The sequence below is a fragment of the Bactrocera tryoni genome, chromosome 5 (assembly GCF_016617805.1).
Source record: "Bactrocera tryoni isolate S06 chromosome 5, CSIRO_BtryS06_freeze2, whole genome shotgun sequence".
NCBI lineage: Eukaryota > Metazoa > Arthropoda > Insecta > Diptera > Tephritidae > Bactrocera > Bactrocera tryoni.
The window spans coordinates 8,564,302-8,585,206 of record NC_052503.1 but is presented as its reverse complement, the minus strand read 5'-3'; the positions used below and the strand labels follow the sequence as shown (position 1 = coordinate 8,585,206).

At 37.7% G+C, this 20,905-nt stretch overlaps 2 protein-coding genes across 3 annotated transcripts in view; one reads left to right on the top strand and one right to left on the bottom strand.

The window, feature by feature from the left end:
• Nucleotides 1–20,905, top strand: part of LOC120776536 (sodium- and chloride-dependent glycine transporter 2) — a 74,443-nt gene that overhangs the window by 4,172 nt on the left and 49,366 nt on the right. Inside the window, exon 1 of one of the 2 annotated variants that reach the window (XM_040107271.1) lies at nucleotides 14,273–15,043. The exons of the other annotated variant lie outside the window; for it this stretch is intronic. The gene's annotated coding sequence lies outside the window, so the exon portion shown is untranslated. Of the gene's footprint in view, nucleotides 1–14,272; nucleotides 15,044–20,905 lie in introns of those variants that run through there. 2 annotated transcript variants of the gene reach the window in all.
• LOC120776945 lies at nucleotides 7,347–11,935 on the bottom strand. Its single transcript, XM_040108028.1, has 4 exons — nucleotides 11,888–11,935; nucleotides 7,826–7,990; nucleotides 7,559–7,726; nucleotides 7,347–7,502 (listed from the first exon to the last, which is right to left on the bottom strand). The coding sequence occupies exons 1-4, from the start codon at nucleotides 11,933–11,935 to the stop codon at nucleotides 7,347–7,349; spliced, it is 537 nt and encodes a 178-aa protein (XP_039963962.1).

Sequence of the window (20,905 nt, the reverse complement as noted above, 5' to 3'; positions counted from 1 at the left end):
ACATATGTAAATGCGTACATATTTACTTAGAACATGTGCTGCTCCGTATTTACAAATGTACATTCATCAAATGTAATACGAGCTTAATATATTTCAAACACGTTCCTGGTTTATTTGAAGGGTTTCCATCGGAAGTTCATTGAAACTTGCACTGTTAAGGGCTTCAGGCATTTCTAAGGCACTTGTAGAATAGTGCCTTAACCATTGTACGTTAAGAGTTCCAATTACATTAGTTGCTGTGGTTAGAATACTAATCATTGCTAAAAGTACCCAAATTGATTAACTTTTATTGAAAGACTAAAGTTCCTGATAACAGTAGTCGCAAATGCTGGACATTCCCGCATAAGATTGAACCATAAATACACCGCGTCGTTTTCTAAAGTCTGGTAAAATACTACATGTGTCCCATAAGCGCAGAGCTGCTATTGGTTAACTTAAGAGTATGTCGTGTTCTCTGTCCTTCGACCTCATTAGCTTCGTATTTGGTAAAAAGTAAAACACTGGATTTACTACTGCAACAATAATCTACGGAATTGTAAAAATTTTGGATATTCCTCACTGTATTGCTTTGTCTCTACGGATCAACAAAGTTCTTCAGGCTGTTGGTCCATTAAATCTGTCAGAAAACTTGATACCTTAAGACCCTTACTTTTTCCAAGTTTCCAAGAGAGCTGAGTAAAGCCAACAATTTTATACAAAAATGGAGCATTCTTCTATAATTGGAAGTTCTGTTTGCACCATACTTTCATAAAATGGACAGCTGGTAAGACAGCTCCCAACCAACTCTACAGACTGCGCCCCTTCTTCTTTATTGGCGTAGACACCACTTACGCGGTTATAGCCGAGTTTACAATAACGCGCCAGTCGTTCTTCCTTCTCGCCACTCGGAGATGCCAAGTGTAGCCAGGTCCTTCCAACGGAGTAGACCATCTTCATCTTCCACTGCTTCCCCCGGCGAGTACGCGTCGAATCCTTTCAGAACTGGAGTGTTGTCGGGCATACGGGCGACATGACCTAGTCAACGTAGACACTGTCTTATAATTCGCTAAACTATGTCAATGTCGTCGTATATCTCGTACAGCACGGAGAGATTGTGTGTCCATCAAGCTTTCGTGGGTCCTTTCCAGGATTTGCGCATGGTGACTATATGGTCAGTTGTTGTTGTTCAGACCTAAAACCAGACTGATCAGTTTGTTGACGGTGGGCTTAAATCTTTCACACATCCGACCATATTCTACAAAGAAGCTGATGTATGCTCCTTATCAGATCTTCCTGTGGGTATTTGCTATTCGAATTTCTTCATGGTCGGGCATTGGAACGTTCGCTCCGTCGTCATAGATTGGGGAATCGGGTTCACCATTTCCTGGTGTTATGATTTCACTGCCATTCAGTAGGATGAAGATGTGTTCCCTCCATAATTTTAGTATGCTCTGGGCATCAGTCACTGGATCACCTTTGCGGGTTCTACAAGAGTACGCTTCGGTCTTGAAATCTTCTGTTAGTCGCCGCATATTTTTATAGAATTTTCGAGCTTTACCCCTGTCGGCCAGCTTCTGAAGCTATCTAGTATAAGTAATCAAAAAGGACCTGGACTTGTACAAAGTCAGGGTCAGTCAGCTCTAGAGTATTTTTTTAAACCGTGAATAAAAGACTTTCAACACCCGCTGGATGACAAGAGGTTCAATACCAACATACTTACATATATATGTATATACTTATATATAACTTATATATACACATACTTTTATGCAGGCTTATATCTTTTACAGTTGAGAGATTGCATCGCCATTGAAGTGCATTGCAAAATGCTTGAAAACTGAAAACCGCAGCATCACTGCTATTAATAATACACACCAGCACACATACATATATACACTCACACAAACAAACAGAAGAAAATAAACAAAAATCTCGAATAAATTACAATTTATATTTTAACTTCCAATGGATTTGAAGCTTCGCTCCGCAAATGTATGTGGGAAAATGAAGTCATAACTGTGATCATAGGAACATCGTGCAACCACAACAACAAAAACGCTAATAAAACACAACGCCAGTAGAGAGGGAGGGTAAAAAGCAAACGCTAAGCGACACCTGAGATTCAACAGCGAAAGCCAGCTAGGCATTTGAAGCGCATCTCTACAATCTGAGCCTGCGATCTTCGCGACCACGAGCCCTTCCGCGCTAGAAAGAATGACGGCTTTCGTGTTGTTGCTGTTTCTATGGTTTTGGTTTTAGTTTTTTCTCATTTATTGTGTAATCCCAAAAAAGGTTAGTCGCATACCAATGCAACAACAGTTCAGTGAGGAATGAAGAAGGAATTAAGAAAATGCAACAAATCTCAAGGAATTGGCTAATGAAATAGAATCTTATAATGGCAGCGAGTCGAGCGTGCATAATAAAATCGAAACCACAGATGAAAGCAGCAATTTTGCTTCGAAATAGAAGATTAGCCGGAGGAACAACTTGGTCTACGTGAGCGCGCGCATGCTTTGCCTGTGGCGGATGAGACGTTGTCCGTTCTACAATTCCTTAAGTGATTAAAAAGCAGAAGAAAAAATGTGGAAAGTACACCTTTACCGAATGGGTAAAATCGTGCGATACAAAGTTGGTAATGGAATTGGTGTGCGATTCTTAAGTGTAATTACGCCTGCGATAAATACTTCTGCATGTATATGTTTCAATGGCCGGGCCAAAAAGCAGTTGTAAGCAACAAGAACGTTATGACAAGAATGAGCTGGAAAGTTTGTGGCAAATTAAAGCACCCAAGACAGTCGGGAATGTGGTCCAAGTTCACTTAATTTTGAACGTAGGCTTCATGGACTGCAAATATTTGTAGGGAAGGAAATAATTCAAGAAATTTAACCGTTATTTAGTGTAAAGAAGCGATTCTAATTGTATCCTTAGTTTGTTGCTTCGTGCAATCCGTTCCTGATTTCTGTACTTGCGACCCCGTGCGTATATAAACTGGCCTATATTATGCGACGATGTCTCTAAATATACTCATATAATACAAATAGAACTCGGATAGGACCCGAGCTTAAGAAAGCGATACGTTCAGTGTATGACTCAGCAGCGCTTTTCCTCCGCGTTTTCTCATGCGCATATTTATACCCTGAAAAGTGTATATTAAGTTTGCCATGAAGGTCGGAAACCCTAGATCCCTAGATTGGGTCAAATACTTTCCTGGAAAACTTTTCACTAGACGAGTTATCTAAGACCAAAATGCAATTTCTAAAGAAGTTTTTCAGATCGGATCACTGTAGCACATAATTGCCATACAAACTGAACGATCGGAATCAAGATCTTGTTTGTGCAGGCTTGTTTCTTAAAATTTCAAAAGCTTTTTTGACATTTCGGGAGTTCTTGAAGAGAGAAAAAATGGGAAAAGCTTTCTGAGAATTCTTTTCCCTAAGCTTTTCAGGCACCTCGTTCAATAAAAATATTAAAAGAGTTTAAATCAATTCTCAGAAATTTGTAATGTTATCTCGGCTGTTTTGACGTGTGTAGAAGTGCCTGTACATATAAATTTAAATACAGTTTTCACTTCAACAGCGTGTTCTTCTGCTCTATTTAAACCATAAAATGATGGTAGTCAGGCGCCTTAGAAATACTGGAATTCTACTACAGTAGTTGAGCGTTCTACCAGCTTTTATACATATACATACTATAGATGTGTGCTAGTATTCTCTTGCCGGTCATGTGTTTATCAGAGTGTTGTTGCATAGTTTAGTAAAGTTAACCATTGATTACTCTTTCACCGGCGGCCTGTCTTTCGCGTTAACAAGTTTCAGTGCCTTGTGTTGGGCATTTGAAATATCTTAAACTTGTTTACAGTTCTAATTAAAAATGAAATTGACAGCATTGCCGGAGTTGTTGTGGGCTTTGTGGTTTGTTTTGTTTGCTTGGATTTGCCCAAACAAATGAAAAAGTCGTCAAACAGTTGCTCTTCGCAAAAAGCCGGTTAATATGCAAAGTAATTCCTATGAATGAAGTAAATGTCTATAATTGTGTGTGTGTATTGGTTGATGGAAACATGATTTTCTATTTTGAATACCCTCAGTGCATCGTGATTGCTAATAATTCCGTAGAATCTAACCATATAAAGGGTGATCCATTTCGAGGTTAACTTTTTTAAAGAAAAAACACAGAAACTTCAAATTTAATGAGGAATGTTTATTATCATTCGAAAGAACATTCCTTGTCATTTACTTTTTGAAGATTATCTCTTTTAAATATTGGTCGCGGTTACTTCTTAGATGGTTCATCCATTGAGCCTAATTTTCAATGACTCTGTGGAGAATTTCGACTGATAACTGGCGAAAGAAACGTGGCTGGCATTGTTCGCATTGACTTTAAAATTTACATATCCCCACGCGACCGTCCCAAAGCATGAAATTATCTGCTCACCGAAGTGATTTCTCAATAAATCCATTGATTGATGCGGTGTGTGGGAAATGGTGCCGTCTTGTTGGAAGCAAGTGTCGCCGGCATCACGAGTTTCAATTTCAGGTATCAAATAGTCGGTGAAAACGACGCGTATTGCGTCATTGACGGTTATGTTCTCACCATCATCATTTTTGAAGAAATATGGACCGATGATTCCCAAACCGTTATTTTTCCTAGATAAAAAAACAGCTCTTGGATATCTTCAGGTTGCTCTTCATCCCGAATGCGGAAATTTTGCTTGTTTATATGCCAATTGAGCCAAAAATGGGCCTCATCGCTGAACAAAATTTGGCTCGAAAACGTTGGATCGTCTTGGAACTTTTTAAGAGCCCATAGAGCGAAGCGATGTCGCTTGGGAAGGTCGAGCAGCTTCAGTTCTTGCACAAGCAGTATTTTGTACGCTTTCTATTTAAGGTCTTGACGTAAGTCCGAGTTGTTGCAAACGGCGACGAATTGACTCTCCATGTCCTTTACAGAACGTGATTTTCGTAATAAAGTTGAACGATTTGTAAACGTTGTCCAATACTGTATAAAAATAACATGACCGCTTAACAAGACTCACGCGTGATCTGTCAAAAAAAGGATATTGATAAAATAACTCTACTTGGATCACCCGTTACCATATATTTCTATTAACTGCAAAAGTCATTTGAAATCAACAACTGGCGGTTAAGAGCCTATGATTTTTGAACTCACTCAACATATCCAATTGTCAATCTTCGGACAACCGTCGTAATCGTAATCTTCTTGGTAGTATGAATTTCAAAATTTAAATTTGTATTTTCAGAGCGCGCAAATATAGTATGTAGGTTATATATGAACATAAATGTATGTGCGCACTGAAATTAAATAATTAATATTATTGAAAAATGCGAATATAGGAAGTATGCAAAGACGGTATTTTTTCTCTATATTTATGCAAGACCAATTATTCTACGGTGGATTTCTGAAACTTGACCCGCAAAATGGCGATTGCTCTGAATAAAATATCAAGAGCCTCTGCACATATAATTGCACATGTGTTTTCTACATATATACATATGTACATACATATGCATATGTATGGTATAATACACCAGCATTTTTAAGTTATATTATAAACCGTTGAATTTCCGTTTTTGGTTATTTCACGTTCAATATGAATTCATTTAAAATTTTTATGGTTTTTGTTTCCGCGAATATTTAATACAAGCTTTGAGTTCGCAAATACTTAAAGGCAAATAAAATTTAATTACCGAAGATTATTATTCATGTTTTGACATTTCGGTTAAATTAAAAATAGAAACAAAATATTTTTCAGATTTCAGACAGCCAAAATTTATGGTAAGATTGGAGTGACGAAGTGAGTAAACATCTGCACAAAGTGTTAAATAGTATTATTATTGGTTATTTTTATTTAATGAAGGTGATAAATTCATTGAAAGTCGGGATTTTGCTTTAGAAGAACTTTTTTCTCCAAGAGTTTGTCATATTGCGGAACATTTTAGACAAGAAGAGTATATGTATAATCACTCTGACTACTTTGAACACCTTGACTTGTCGCAGAAAACGGTTGTTGAGAACAACGACAAAGGTTCTAGGTTTTCCTATAGCGATGATATGATTTCTAAGTGTCGTTTCGATTATGTTTAATTTGTCATGATATTTAATTTTTTTTTTAATTATATTCAGTAATGTTTAGAACTTTATTATATTACATTTTCTTCACATAATGCTAAAGCGCCAATAAGTTAAAGAACCGCTCGAAGTAATGAAAAATATTGTTACCGTTCAGGCAAGTGTTGCTGAACACCACAATTTATCGATTCCTAGACGTTTTCAAGAATTAGGACAGTCTCAAACCACAACATGTTGGACTTTGAGAAAGGATTTGGGCTTGCGTTTGTTTAAAATTGTTCTTACTCAAGAACTGAAGCCATTGGACCACCGCAAACTTCGTGAATTTGCTGATTTTTTCCGGAAACAGCTTGAAAACGATAACGTTGTTTTTTAAGAAAATCATCTTCTCCGATGAGGCTCACTTTCTTCTGAGTGGTGCTTTAAATAAACCAAACTCTCGATGCTAGTGCCAAGAAAATCCATAAACTATTCAATGACAACCACTACATTCACCTAAATTGACAGTTCAGTGTGGTTTTTGGTTTGGAATCATCGGTCTGTACTTCTTTCGAAATGAAGCCGGTGATACCGTCACTGTCAATGGAGAGCAGAATAGATCGATGATAACCAACTTTTTATAACCGCATTTGGAAAAAGTTAATCTGGTTACAACAAGACCGTGCTACGAGTCACACAGCACGCGTAACAACCGAATTTTGGAGATTTGATTGTTTCAAGAAATTGTGGCGTTGAAGGGCCTCCAAGAAGTTGTGATTTAACATCATTATGCTACTTCTTGAATTTATTGGTTGTTAGCAAGAAACCGCACTCTCTTCAAGCTTTAGAAGACAATACTGAACGTGATTTTCATGACATACTTACTTGATTTATTGGAAAAGGTACTCGAAAATAGGGTTCATCGAATCCTCTTTTGAAAAAGAAGTCGTGAAGACCATTTGAATGGTGTTATACAGGTTAATGCAGTCCTAAATTCTGATGGGACCTGTTACGTTACTTATCTTCCACTTCCACACCCGATAAGCTGATAAGCTAAGTGCAAGGTTACTAATTCGATTCGGTTTTTCGGGTACTACTTTTGTTCCTTGTTGAATTGTTGACGTTGGACTTGAATAAATTAAGAAGATTCTTGCGAATACTTGATTTGCAATATTGAGTGCTTAAAAGAACTATAATATGTCTGTATAACTATTTATCCCCCCAAATTTCCCGTTAGGAAGAGCGCGCAATTTCTTTGCCATGAAATGTAAGAATATTTAATTTGTGCGTTCTTGGATTGATTACATTATTTGAAAGAATAATTTAACAATTGCTACCTTTGTATTGTAAAAAAGCCAACTTGTGTGGAACACATATTGCCCCTGTGGTACCGGAAGGATTTCGGTGGTCATACGGTTGATGTGACTCACTGGAAGTTTATCGACGACTTCATCTTGCTGCAAAGAAAGGATAAGCGGGTGTGGTGGGGAATCAACACTTTAGATGCTCTTACCGGCCCATATGGGCAAGTTCTGTTAATCGTGGAATACTTCTCAAACCAACTGTGAAAATAATTGATAACGGGATTATTGCGTTTCTTCATATATTTACAGCAATCGACAGTGAAGTTGTACAAGAAGGGCTTATAGCCGTTGGCTCTTCGTAGCAAAGCAAATGTCATCTGATTTTTTCGCACACACAAATTATTTTGATTAATATTTTTGCAACTTTAAGTGAAATCGTCATGGAGATATACTACGGATAATATTGCAATACGCACCGAAATATTGTGAACTGGTTGACGTCTGGGGAATTTTGCGATCATCGCGAAGTATTTGTAGGTGCGATTGACCGCTTTTATTTTGCAGGCATCGAAGTATACATAACTTGGGTCGGTGACAGTACATTCCACATTATAGAAGTCCACCTTTGTCTTTACACTGATCTGTAAGTGTTTGAAAAAAGTATAAGTACAACAAATATTTGACACCATCGTTTGCTAATAGTTGCTTTTGGCAGAACTTGCAATTAACAGGCTGCTGATGAGTACTCCGCAAAATAGACCTCTCTCCATGTTCGCTGCCCTGCCAACTCACGCTTAATAAAACTCACAAAGTCTATAAAGCAAAGCTCAGAGTGAGGCGGCTATTTGACCGTAACAGGTCCATTCATTAATGCGTTTTCAATAAAAGGGTGTCACAATAATGCTACTTTTAAAACATCGATCTAAGTATGTATGTGGTGTTTGCTCTTTGATTTTGATAAAAGCTTCTTGCAAACATTTTGCCATTTTAAGATGTTGAGAATTTGTTTTCAACGCCACATTTGAGAGAAGATTTCTTAGAACTTTCTGCATGTTATGCTCAATAATCAATACTTTCCCGATTCTTGATAAAATTCAGCTCCCAAAAGTTTGGCCCTTTTGCGTTAATAGTAATTTTTAACTCGCCACTTTATTTGTGGCTCATAAAGTGGCTATTCGTTTCCATTTAGCATTAATAACAATATCATCCATTGATCTGACCACATGATAAAATTGCAATTTGTCTGATATTTGCATTACGGTTCCAAAATAATTAACGGTAAACCTCTGGCGTGATAATCAATTCCTTTCCGGGGGTTGAAGTATGCGAAGCTATTAAAGCTTTTGTGTTAATGTGTTCATTTGGGAAATGTCTAACGTGAGGGGGTTCGAAGTTAGGTTAGAGGGATAGTATTGCGAACATTATTTAAAACAAAACGGTATTTACAAATCAAGCTTTTGTTATAATATCTTGTTTCTCTGTGTACTCTTTGCTCCTTTCGATATGCTGGCCTTAACAAAGGTTAAGCACTGCTGCATTTTAAAAAGTCTAATGGAAGTAGAATATACCCGTATATACATATGTATGTATGTACATATATGTTTGTACTTAGTATATACCTTTGTTTTTGTTCATTCATTTGTGTGTAAGCTGAGAATTTCCACGTAATTTCTTAATAATAACTTAACCGCTTTTATTCCATGCAGTCATCCAAGACGTTCGGTGTTCTTTAGAATCTAAAGTTTAGATGAAAGGGCAACTGCAATTAAACTTAATATTAAATAATAAAGCGGTGTTAAGTTTTGAGAAGATCTAAGTGCATACAATGCTCAGCGCGCGTATTATAGTTATGTATGATACAGTGACTGAAAAAAAGTAATGGTCCCGTACACCTTGAGAAAAAGTAAATAAATATTTTTCAATTGAAATTATTAATTTTTTAATTTTTGTTTAATAAGTAGTGAATGTAACCATCTGGAGAATGAAGAGAAAATATTAATAAAATATATTTGAGTATAACTGTTCTTAAGTACTTGTCGAATAAAGTGAAAAAATTCCATTTTTAATACAATAATTGAATAACACCTAATTGCCCAAACAAGACTGATTTTCAAAAAAATTATAAAAAATATTAGACACAAAACTAATAGAAAAATCGCAAATAATTCGCTTTGGAAGTAAAGAGAATTTTAACGAATCATTTTTATCACAGATTGAATAATTGTATATAAATATAGCATTACATAATTAACACCACGGCATAAGAAGTATGAATTCATGTATGGGAGTGGAAAACATACTCGTGAATGCATAAAAACTATGAATAAATTAATTGCGTTTTAAGCTTCCGCAGCGAGCGAGGCTTGTACTTTTAACAAACGTCATAAAAAAAACTAGAAAAAACTTATAAAAACTCTGATTAAATTTATTACTCGTTGGTGCCGGATAATTGACGAGAACGATGTTGTCTGATTTAAATTTCCCACTAAGTGGTTGAATAATGATTTAACTCATGAAACGGTGAGTGCTAGCGGTTTCGAAATATGTGCATGTGTAGCATAATTCTGAAGATCTATTACTTAGCAGGGCTTTGTGAGGTGCTCTTAACAGTTCTTTCCCTCATATTACCGTAATCATACCTACTTTACACTAAAACGTTGATTCTTTATTGCTTTACTCTTTGGTAATTAATTAAAGACTAAACCGCACAACAAGTACCATCTGACCAAATGTGAGTCGGACTGAGAAAATAAACTGTATCTTCGCGTATTTTATCACAAATATCGTCTTCAAAATAAGCTTCTCTTACAACCATACCAACGCTTATGTAATTCTTCATACACTTCTTATAAGCCTCAACTCGGATGGAATTCACGAATTTTCTCAGTTTCGATTCATTTTTGGCGGGCCAATCCCTAGACTGTTACACATTTTCGAGCTCATATTCATAAAGCCACATCTCGTCACCAATAATTGATTTACTGAATCAGCTTATCCAAAATTTCTTTTGCGAACTCTGCTTGACGACGTTTTTGCAAAAGATTAAGGCTCTTTGGTAGGAACGTAGCATTGATACGCCTCACACTCAAAAATTTACCAAAATGTTTTGACTCGATCCATAAGTGACGTTGAGATCGTCTGTTAACTCTCTGATGCCAACACAACAATTTTCAAGCACCGTTTCGTCAATCGTTTCGATGTCTGCCACATAAGTGGAAAGAGGCTTTATTAAATAAAATCCTTTTGTGAAAATAGCGATCTAAATGATTGCTATTGAAATATCATCAGAGATGGATGGACGACTCGCATAACGCAAGTTTTCGATGATTTCATGATTTTCACGGAATACTTTGTGCCATTGAAATACTTCTGTTTGTGGTATAGTAGACTCTATATTCAATGAGAAAGCCGTGTTTCCATTGCAAACTCAAAATCACAGCAAAAAAGACCTGACAAATAAGACCTGACATGAGAAAGTTTCATTTAAAAATCATCGGCCGATCGAGGACCTAAAATTATAAGTTTTGGTTGGATAGCATTGGGGCCCATATTTACTCGTGGGCTCTTTTTTATGGCAACTTTTTAGTTAAACTGGAAACTAAACTATGCACTATGTATACTAGTATATAGGCAGTCTAATTTTGACGTATACTTCATTAAGCGGAGACTACTGTGTCATGTATAGTATATATGTACGTATGGAAAGAGTATGTACACAGATTTCACGACTGAACTGATGTTGCTAATTTGTTACTTTTGTTTGACCTTCAACAGCAGGCAGCAATCGTTTTTATCAATGCTGTGATTAGCAATCAATTTTTTATGATCATTGTATTTTGTACATTGTATATTAATTACTGCGTTTCAAACATTAAGCACGTTTTTTTTCGAAGAGGAAATGTTTACAAATAATTATTACACGAGCTGACTCAACATGAATAAATTTAATAAATTTGTTTACATTATATTATCGTTAGCAAAAAATAGTAATGGAGACGCACGACGAAGTTGTGACTAAGATGAATTAACTAAAATTTGGGTGTTTCGTATAAATTTTTAGTAAAAATATTGGCTCAATAGAAAAAAATTAGAAAAAATGGATTAAGCAACATTTTGGCTGAGCAAAAAATTGTCAACAATCTTTAAAAATGAAAGAGGCGAGTCATTGGAATGCTATTTGATTTAATGAAGGCGTCGTTGGGTTACGTTTCTATATGTATATTGTTTTTGCATCCACCTATATTTTTTGGTCGTTTGGCGACGTCAAAGCGTCAGACGTATGCAATGATAATTACAATTAAATAATGGAAAACCGGTCGGTGACATGCACAAGGTGACAATTCCATGCTGATGACATGTCCTGACCTTGTGGCGACATTTGTCTGGAATATTCAAACAGAAACAAAAATTAAACATAAACACAAATATCTGCAATCTGCGACAAATCTGGTGACAGTGAGTGAGTCGTCACAGGAAAAGCCGAACCGTAACTACAAACAGATGACATTAACTACTGCGATCCCACGCTGAGCGCTCACCTCGCTCAGATTGTTTGTTTTGTATTCCTTCGGCGTAAACGTGGACATTTCCTAAGCTTTACTTCCGCAATGCGTTAATTTCCTACGCTACGCAGCGACTGTCTCTCACACTCCTGTGTGTACTCAGGCGTAGGTGCATGCTTACAATAAGATTCATCGACGTTATGACAGGTATACATGCAAACATATCTACACACAGGTAGGTATTTTGGGATATGCCTCATACTTAGATTTGTTAAGGCAGGTCCTATGAATGATTAATTCTTTACATAGCCGTGTCGTTTTCCTTTCGTGATTTTTGGTCATCGCATTGTTATTGTAATGCATGGAGAATGACTAACGTACCCTTTCCTACAAATTAGAAATGAGCCCTGCACGGTTCGACGGCAGGCTTTATTGCCTGCAATTAGTCATCAGCCATCAGATAACGCAGACAGAGGAGCAAATGTGAGAAAGTCACTCGAAGTTAAGGTACTTTAACAGCTCTTTATGTGCGTACCTTTCACTGTATATGTATACATTTCTATGTATGTACATACGAGTATGTATTCCAGTATTTGAATTGTGAAATTAGTAACGCAATATTATTTATAGACAATGTTGGCTTTAAAGAGAACATGATGAAACTGATTCAAATCAGATGTATGTATTATATTAATTATACTTAAGAGGAAGGGGATTCATACCGTTACTTAACAGGTTTAAGGCTTTTAATCAATACAAACGGTCGTAGCATCCATTAAAACTTCTGATGAGTAAAATTATAGAGAAAAGCTTTCCAGTAGTGGTCTAGTAGATTTTGCCGTCTTCAGTTAACGTACCATATTGAAAGACTAGATAGCGATTTCCTGTTCAAAACAACTTTCAGTGTTATAGAAAATTAAATATAAGAGTAAGCTTCGGAAAGCGTAACCCTTTAGTATGAGTTGAAAGAAGTATACTAGGGATCCCTCTGTCCAATATGACACACTAAGACTGAATCTTTTACCACTAAGTAAACATGCTAACAACATTAAATTTCCCTGATTGCCATTCACTTGGGGGTGGCCAGAAATGATTCTTTCACATATGGGTCAAGTAGCTCATGGCTTCCGGCCCTAGACCAAGAACATCCGTTTGACGGCAAAATATTCCCTCCACATGGTTGTGCGCTGGGTTGGGGACCCACAACGTAAAAAACGACATGGAAGTCGTAGATAATTTCTTGGAACCAGTATCAACACCAATAATAATGTTAGCCTCGAAATCCAACGCAGAATAACTATAGCCCACAGGTGCTATTTTGGACTGAGAAGGCAATTGAGAAGTAAAGTCCTCTCTCGACGAACAAAAACCAAACTCTATAAGTCACTCATTATTCCCGTCCTGCTATATGGTGCAGAGGCATAGATGATGACAACATCTGATTAGTCGACGTTACGAGTTGTGGAGCAAAAAGTTCTGCGGAAGAATTATGGTCCTTAACGCATTGCCCAATGCGACTACCGTTGTCTACGTCAATAAAGAAGAAGAAGATTTTTAATCCAACAAGTCTTCTGCCGAACCATTGCATGTGTTTTTGCAATCACTCAATAGCGCTAACCACTACTGTAGCTTTCTTTTCACCATCCATCAGAGTCATCATCATTATTATTTAAAAATAGTGACAACATCGGCATTTCGACATGCATTTCTTGTAAGAGCACAACAACAATGCCAACAAAAACAAACTGGATTGCACAAATCACAACACAGTCATTTGACGGGCGAACGACCCACTAGTAGCTAAATGCCAAACCGGTACAGCGACAGACCGACAATCGAATGACCATGATCGCACACATTTCAAGACACATGACACCCCCTTGAACCAGAGACGCTACTTAGACAACGTCAGTAGTAGCAGCACATTAGAGGAGCAAAAGCACAACAACAAACACTTGTGCACATATAGAACACAAAGCGTGCAGGTAGAAGCCGAAGTAGGCGAGCGAGTGGCGTCGAATTGGGTGAACAACAAACGAAATGGGAAAATAAAGCGCTGCTCGTAAAGTGTGCCGGCACATTATACTCCACAAAAATGCAGCGACGATGAGCAAAGGCGGCTAAGACAGAGAGGGAGAGAGAGTGCGAATGCCAAGTGAAGTAGCGGAAAAACACAACAATTCAGCTCTGGCTGCTTGCTTGCTGGCTGAGCAAACAAAACAAACCACCCGAACTGTCCGTGTGCTGCTATTTCGGGGGATATTTCATATTTCCGCTGCAACCACCATCGCCGCCAACGACAGGTAGTCAGCCAGCCAACAGACCGTGCGTCAGTCAATCGGACTGTGTATGCCGTCACGTTGGCCTACAGGTGAAGTATACAGTACAGCTGAAGTTATCGGTCGGCCGGCTTGCCATTCGGTAGATCGCACGCTCGCCGCTCTGTGCTGTTTTTGGGATTCCAATTTTTCGTTGCATGTCAGTGTCAAGCGACAAACAATAAGTGAAGCAAAGCAAATGATGATGAGGATAGGAGTATAAAAACAAAGCAACAATCACTGGCATTGCTCGTAAAATTCAAACCGATTCAATGCGCAATTGGACGAACGAAGCGGCAGAACGTATGCAATAGCCGTTGAGCTCAAACATATGGAGCGGAGCAAAAGTGTGTGAAACGCGATATTTACGTGAATATTAATTTAATTCTCTATATTTCAACTACGTTTTTGGCTCGATTTCCAGGAAATAAACACAAAGATTTGTTGTGCGTTCTTAAATTACATCTTCCGTTTGTAGTGTCACAGTTGGTGAATGTGGGAATTTAGCAGCAATTCGCAAACACTCACAGTGGTACAAAATACAAAAAACACCTTTCTGGCAAACGGAGCGAAAAATGTCCGCAATGTAAAATGCTTTACCTTCTTTTTTGAAGAAAATTGTGTAAAAAGTGTTGTGTTGTTTGGCACATTGTGCTTAATTGCGATTTACCTTCTCTATATTCTTACCCATTAAGTGTAAGCATACTAGAAGAAAGCAAAAAATAACGCGAAAAATTGCAACGTGTTCGTGAAGAATTTATTAGGTTATTGTGTCTTTTTGCAATAAGTGGAATATGAAGTAAACGAGTAATAAAAGACGCAAAACAAACTGCAGGAGTTGCCGTGCACATGGAAAACATTCGTTCTTGATAAAGTAAGTGAAACTTCTAACGCTTGCCGTGGCCAGCTGTGGCCGTCGCTGCAGCGCCATGACAGAAGAAAGTCGATATAGCCAGCATAATTAGTTAGATTGCAGTAATTAAAAGCAATATTTTCATATGCAAGCTGGCTATTTGTCTAACAGGTGTTTGGATCTCCAAGTTTATTTGAATTCGAGTTCATATGTATGATGACTGTCATCTGAAAGTGCTGACCGGCAGACGCCTGAGACCATGCTGGAAAATCCAAACGCATTTTTTACGAATCTAAACTGCTTTAGTCCAACTTTTCGATTCTTTGAGAGATGTGTAGAACCATCCGTTTTGGTAATGTTATAGTGTTCTGAGTCGAATTTGCAGCCATCAAGGTAGCAGTAGATTTGCTACTCCGGAGTGCGGCCACCTTTAGAGAAGTGACCATTCACTCAGATAGCAGAGCGGCGATACTAGCATTGAGCTCATTTACAGTGCGTTCAGGATTGGTGCAGGAGTGCCTAACCTTGCTATCAATAGCATCGAGTGTCTTTGTGATAAGACTGGTATGGGAATCGTAGGAAATTGTAAAGCTGATGAGCTTGCAAGGAAAGGCATTATAGAACCGCTATCGGTAGAATGAGAGCGGACGGTGCTCCCGTGTCCTCTTGTGTTCTACTACTGGATAGCTGAGCTTCGAAGAAGCTTGGCCTGCGCTGGGCTACCATCGGTAGTTGCGCAGTCGAAAAGTTTTTTTGCCCAAGATTAATCGCAAGAGATCTAGTGAGGCTAGTAAGGCTAGCCTTTCCCTAGTTGAGGGGCTTTTAACAGGTCATTGCTCTACTGGCGTCCATGTTGTAGTGTTGGGGATCTTTCCAGACACCGTTTGCAGAAGCTGTTTGGAAGAAAGTGAGGTGGACGCAACTCAACGCTTCCATTTTGAATGTCTGGCGTTTGGAAGGTCAAGACTTAAACACTTGGGAGCGCATACCTTCAGACATCCCACCGAACTTGCGGGAGTTCAAACTAAGCGCCTTTGCGAATTTGCTACTAAGAGTTTTGCCAATCTGTAAGTAAGAATGCAGGAGTTCTTATTTTCTATGGCATCACAAAAGACTATATATACCAGTCCACCTGCGATCATCGATCATTCATTTAACATAACCTTACCTAACCTAGGTAATGATATGAACTTTTGGCAAAGTTTTCGAAGTTGTTGTTGAAGAGCAATGTCATTTTATTCTAAATTTCTAAAATTCAATCTAAATCTAAAATATTGGATTGCCTAACTCGGTTCGGTTGGATATGAATATTTCCGTTACCAATCTAAGTTAATTGCGCAAATATCTTTGTGATCCGTATTTCTTGTTGGGTATGCATTTCTACAAGCATAATTACTTGGACACGTATAGGTATTTACATATACGGGCAGATTGTTGATGCTTTTGCACTTATCATATAATTATTGGCGCTCGAAAAAAAAACATTGAAAACAAGAAATAATGGAATGAATGTGTTATGAGTGAAAATCAGTGCCAAGCAACAAATGAGTAGTGTTTGATAAGCACATCCAATGCTGCCGCAATGACAATCATTTCTCCAGCAGAACTTAGACATTTTGTAAGAACTTACTTACTGCCTTACGTATGTACGTATGTATGTACATAGCAGATAGTGATTTGCTAAAATGAAAAGTTCAACTTTGCGATTCGTGTCATGTACTCATTAAATAGTTTATGGGCAGTTTCTCATAAGCTCTTCAAAACGTCTTCTAGAAAAAGAGACAATAATGAGGAATGACTTCATTGAACTCTTAATCGCCACCCAGCAAAAATTTCCCTGCAGGGTATGTACGAATAGTGTTTCAGAGTCATTGTTAATTGTCAGTTCGATTGTTTTCAAAAATCGCTTCGTTCAATCTACGCAATTTATGTGACATGAAAGCAATATATTTCAGGACATGAACCTGAGTTGTAGATGTGTATACATGTTTGTTTCTTACATTTTTGTCGGCATGACAGATAAGCATGCGTGTATTTAAGGTGCAGTTCTTCGAAAGGTGAGCGGCAATTGAAATACTTTCTTATCGTTCAGACAATTTTCTAGGAATTTACAACCTAAATCTGTTGCAAATGAATCGGATATACATATGTATGTACATAAGTACGCATAGTTGAACGCTATTTGCCAGTCATTGAGTAATATTTGAGGCGGCTTTTGGCCCGCTTCGGAAAATTTATTTCATATTTTCATTTCTTATAGGAAAATTGTGAGGGTGTGGTAAAGAATGTGGGACTCGTTCATTCATTAGCTCTGAAGAAGTCTGTATACAAGTGTAACTAAGCTGATAGAATTTTTTTGGTCTCGAAAATTATTACAACGGTTGCAAAATGAAAGAAATGGAACATGCTCTTAACAGGTAGAGCTCAGTAGAGAGAGTGGTTTCCGAATTTTTATTTGAAAATTAAAAGGTATTTTGATATTTAATAACATACTTTTTCTGATTTCAATCGTCTTGGTGCAAGTATGTTGCATTTGTTGCAAGCATAGTAAGGAAAGCGATTCTGGCAATCTACGTCTGTTTGGCTTTGAGGAAAGCAAAAGTAACATTGCGCCAAGGAGCTTTTGCAGTAGAAAAACTACGTCTAATTTCGTGCAACTAGTTTCTTGCATTAAGCTCACACACACTCACATACACTCCCATATGTGCAGGTAAATGTCGCAATTTGCTGCGCTAAAGGCCGAGCCGACACTCCAGTTATATTGAGTTATCGAAATTAACAATTCAAATTTGTTTTTCAATGCGCTACGTGGTGGTGTTGTTGTTATTGCCACTGCTCTTGCAATTGCCACTATTTTCTGGTTATTGATGCAATGAACGATCTTGACCCAGTGGCGGGGCAGCAGCAGTGGTCGAAGACCGCCACCAGTCTGGCGCTTTGGTCTGTTGCGTCGGCAAAAAATGCGTGGAAATTAAATTGTCGCTCATGAGCGCAATAAAATTAGCTCAACTCTGATCTACGGCGGTCAGTGCGCACATACTCATGTATGTACACACGAATGACAATATGTAAATTAGTGTGGAAGTATATAAAATATGCACTTGTAGATATATGTATGTACACACATAGGGGTACATGCGCTGGTTTCAGTTGTGACATTTTTAACGTTTTCTGTCGGTTATTTGCTCAATTGTAATCCTCAAGGTAATTTGAAGTACATTTATGAATTTTTGCAATTAATATACGTACATATGTAATTATATGTATGTACATACATACATATGTATATAAGTATAATTGTGTACTTGAGTAATTAATGCTGAGTTTTGTGAGATTAAAGCCGTTAAAGAACTAGCACAATTAAAACTAAAAAAGATGTCAATGCTAATGTGTAGCACTTTATCAGCTGGAATGCACGACAATGAGAATACTATGCAGTTATCACTTTCGAGGACTCCTATACAAACATACAAACTTTAAGGGCTTACATGGGTTTTGAGGTCGAAAATATTCATATTTTCATCATCACTTATTTTCATTTAATTATTAAATTAACTTATTACAAGTTTTGTGTAAATCAAAGACCAACATTTGAATAATTTGCTTGCTTTATGAATTTTTCATAATTTTTTTTTGAAAACTCGGCTGTTATGTTTGTCAACAGCGACGTGGGAGCCGAGTCGCGAGTGCGACGACTGTTTGTTTGATGACAGGAGATGTTTCGTCTTGCCCTCGTTCACTACCACACCATTTGTTTCGCTCCCTTATCGTGTCTGGAGAAGGTAGGACTAACGGCGCGGTTGTTATTCTTATAGAAGATTGTACCTTCTTTATCTGCAGCTCGAATTACTTTTTCCAGGAGTATATTGAAGAAGTCGCACGATAGGGAGTCGCCTTGTCTGAAACTTTATTTGGTATCGAACGGCTTGAAGAGGTCCTTGCCGATCTTGCTCCTTATCAGTTATTCGCCGCCGTATTTGAATAGCTCGGGAGGCAAGCTATCGGCCTCTCCGCTATTCAAACTTCTTCATGGTCGAGCAATAGAACGTTCGCTTCATTGTCATCGATTGGGGAATCGGGTTCACCATGTCAAGCTCTTCGTACTCACGAATTTCGGCCTCTCTTTTTTTGTCTGCAAATACGTATAGTTTCCTTTTTCAACTCTGGGTGCCAATTCCATCCCGCGCGTGCTGTGATCGATCATAACGTTGCGGGTAGGCAGTCTGCTTTCTCTCCACTGCGGCCTGGCACTCCTCATCGTATTAGCTGTTTTTGCCTTTTCCAAAAACCAATGATTTCGTTACAGCTGTGCGTATGGAGCTTGAATTGTCGTCCCACAGTTTCTTTATACTGAGTTGCTGATGAGTGCTCTTAGACAGCAGGAGTGCTAGTCGATTAGAAAATTTATTATTATTTTTTCATTTTGGAAAACACAACCTGATAATCATTTTAAATAAATATCTCTTCGCCTAACTGGTTTCGCTGGTGCTAAACATTTATGAAGCATTAAAATTGTTACGGTTTAAATAAATTTCAATTATTCGTTGGAAAATGTATTTTTATGTGCATTTTCTGCTCGATTAATTTTACTTTTACAGTAGTTTACTTATGCGCAACTGTTAATTATATCTGAACCTTACATAACCTTTTCAACACTTTCCAAGTGTCTTTGGTTTACTTGTGTGACGCTTTCGCATAAAAATGGACGAAAAGTGAAAAATTACTGTCTTTACTAACATATGCGTGCCAAGCTAAGTCATAACACATACTTGCATACATATAGGTATGCATGTGTATGTTTGATGGGCTTATAAAAATTAGTGGGAATGTTGCATTGTGTATTGCAGCGAATTAATTAACACAGTTTGACATGCGACACTCGCAACGTAGCCGGCACTTCGCGCCGAACCCGCTTAGCCAACTCCAACAGCCTAGTAATACACATTATGTCTACCCGGGCCTATAGAGGACTAGTAAGTAAGCGCTAAATGCATATGTGTGCATGAAAGTCGCATCGACGAGCTGGTTAGGTGAGTGGATTTGCGACGAGCACGAGCAGTAGCGCCAACTTTTTAAATGATTAGCCAACAAGTAGGCCGGCGCTGTGATGTAACAAGTTTGACTGATTAAATTTGTTTTTAATTACTTTGCTTTCAGACAATTAACTATTTGACATTTTCGCCTCTGAGGCACCAAAATGATGAGCTTTTTAGCTTTCGCACAGATTTACTTTCCTACTCTCTGTTTTTAAAGTGGGATGTGCTCTCAATTGCACGTTTAATATATATTTTTAGTTTTTAATTTAGCGTCTGAATTATTATGCATTTTTATTCATTTTCCGGCAATATGCATATTTCTTTGATCCTTGATTAATAACTGGGTAGTCGAAAAAGTCTTTTTTCAATAGATGTCGTTGCAGTTGTATATCTCCAGTGCTACCAATCACGTTGTGTCATACCATATAGTGTACGAAAGGTGAATATTTAAGTTTCATTTGAAATTTTTGTATAAAAAAGAAATTTGTGAAGTTTGTGGGGACAATCAGTTAGTATAGCACAAGAATGGTTCGCTTGCTTCCGTTCTGGATATTTCAATGTGAAAGCTCTGGTCGACTTATCGTTTAAGAAGTCAATGAAATTATGGAAGAGATTGACCAGATCGTCCCACAAGCAGCCATGACATCGCTAAGGTACTTAACATTCATCATCACACCGTTTTGCTTCAAAAAAAGCTCGATGTTTGGGTACCTCATGAATTGTTTGAAATGAAATTTAATGGACCGAATTAACATCTGCAATTCTTTCCTGAAACGCAATAAAATCGAACCATTTCTGAAGCAAACGGTAAAAGGAGACGAAAAGTGAATCAAATCCCGGAAAAAAT

Bases quoted from the DNA above. Each gene is read 5' to 3' on its own strand.
- LOC120776945 (XM_040108028.1), bottom strand. From the start codon at position 11,935: ATGTCCACGTTTACGCCGAAGGAATACAAAACAAACAATCTGAGCGAG. The intron at 7,991-11,887 runs GTGAGCGCTCAG...AAACACTTACAG, and splicing joins AAACAAACAATCTGAGCGAG to ATCAGTGTAAAGACAAAGGT. The intron at 7,503-7,558 runs GTAAGAGCATCT...CTTTCTTTGCAG, and splicing joins GAACTTGCCCATATGGGCCG to CAAGATGAAGTCGTCGATAA.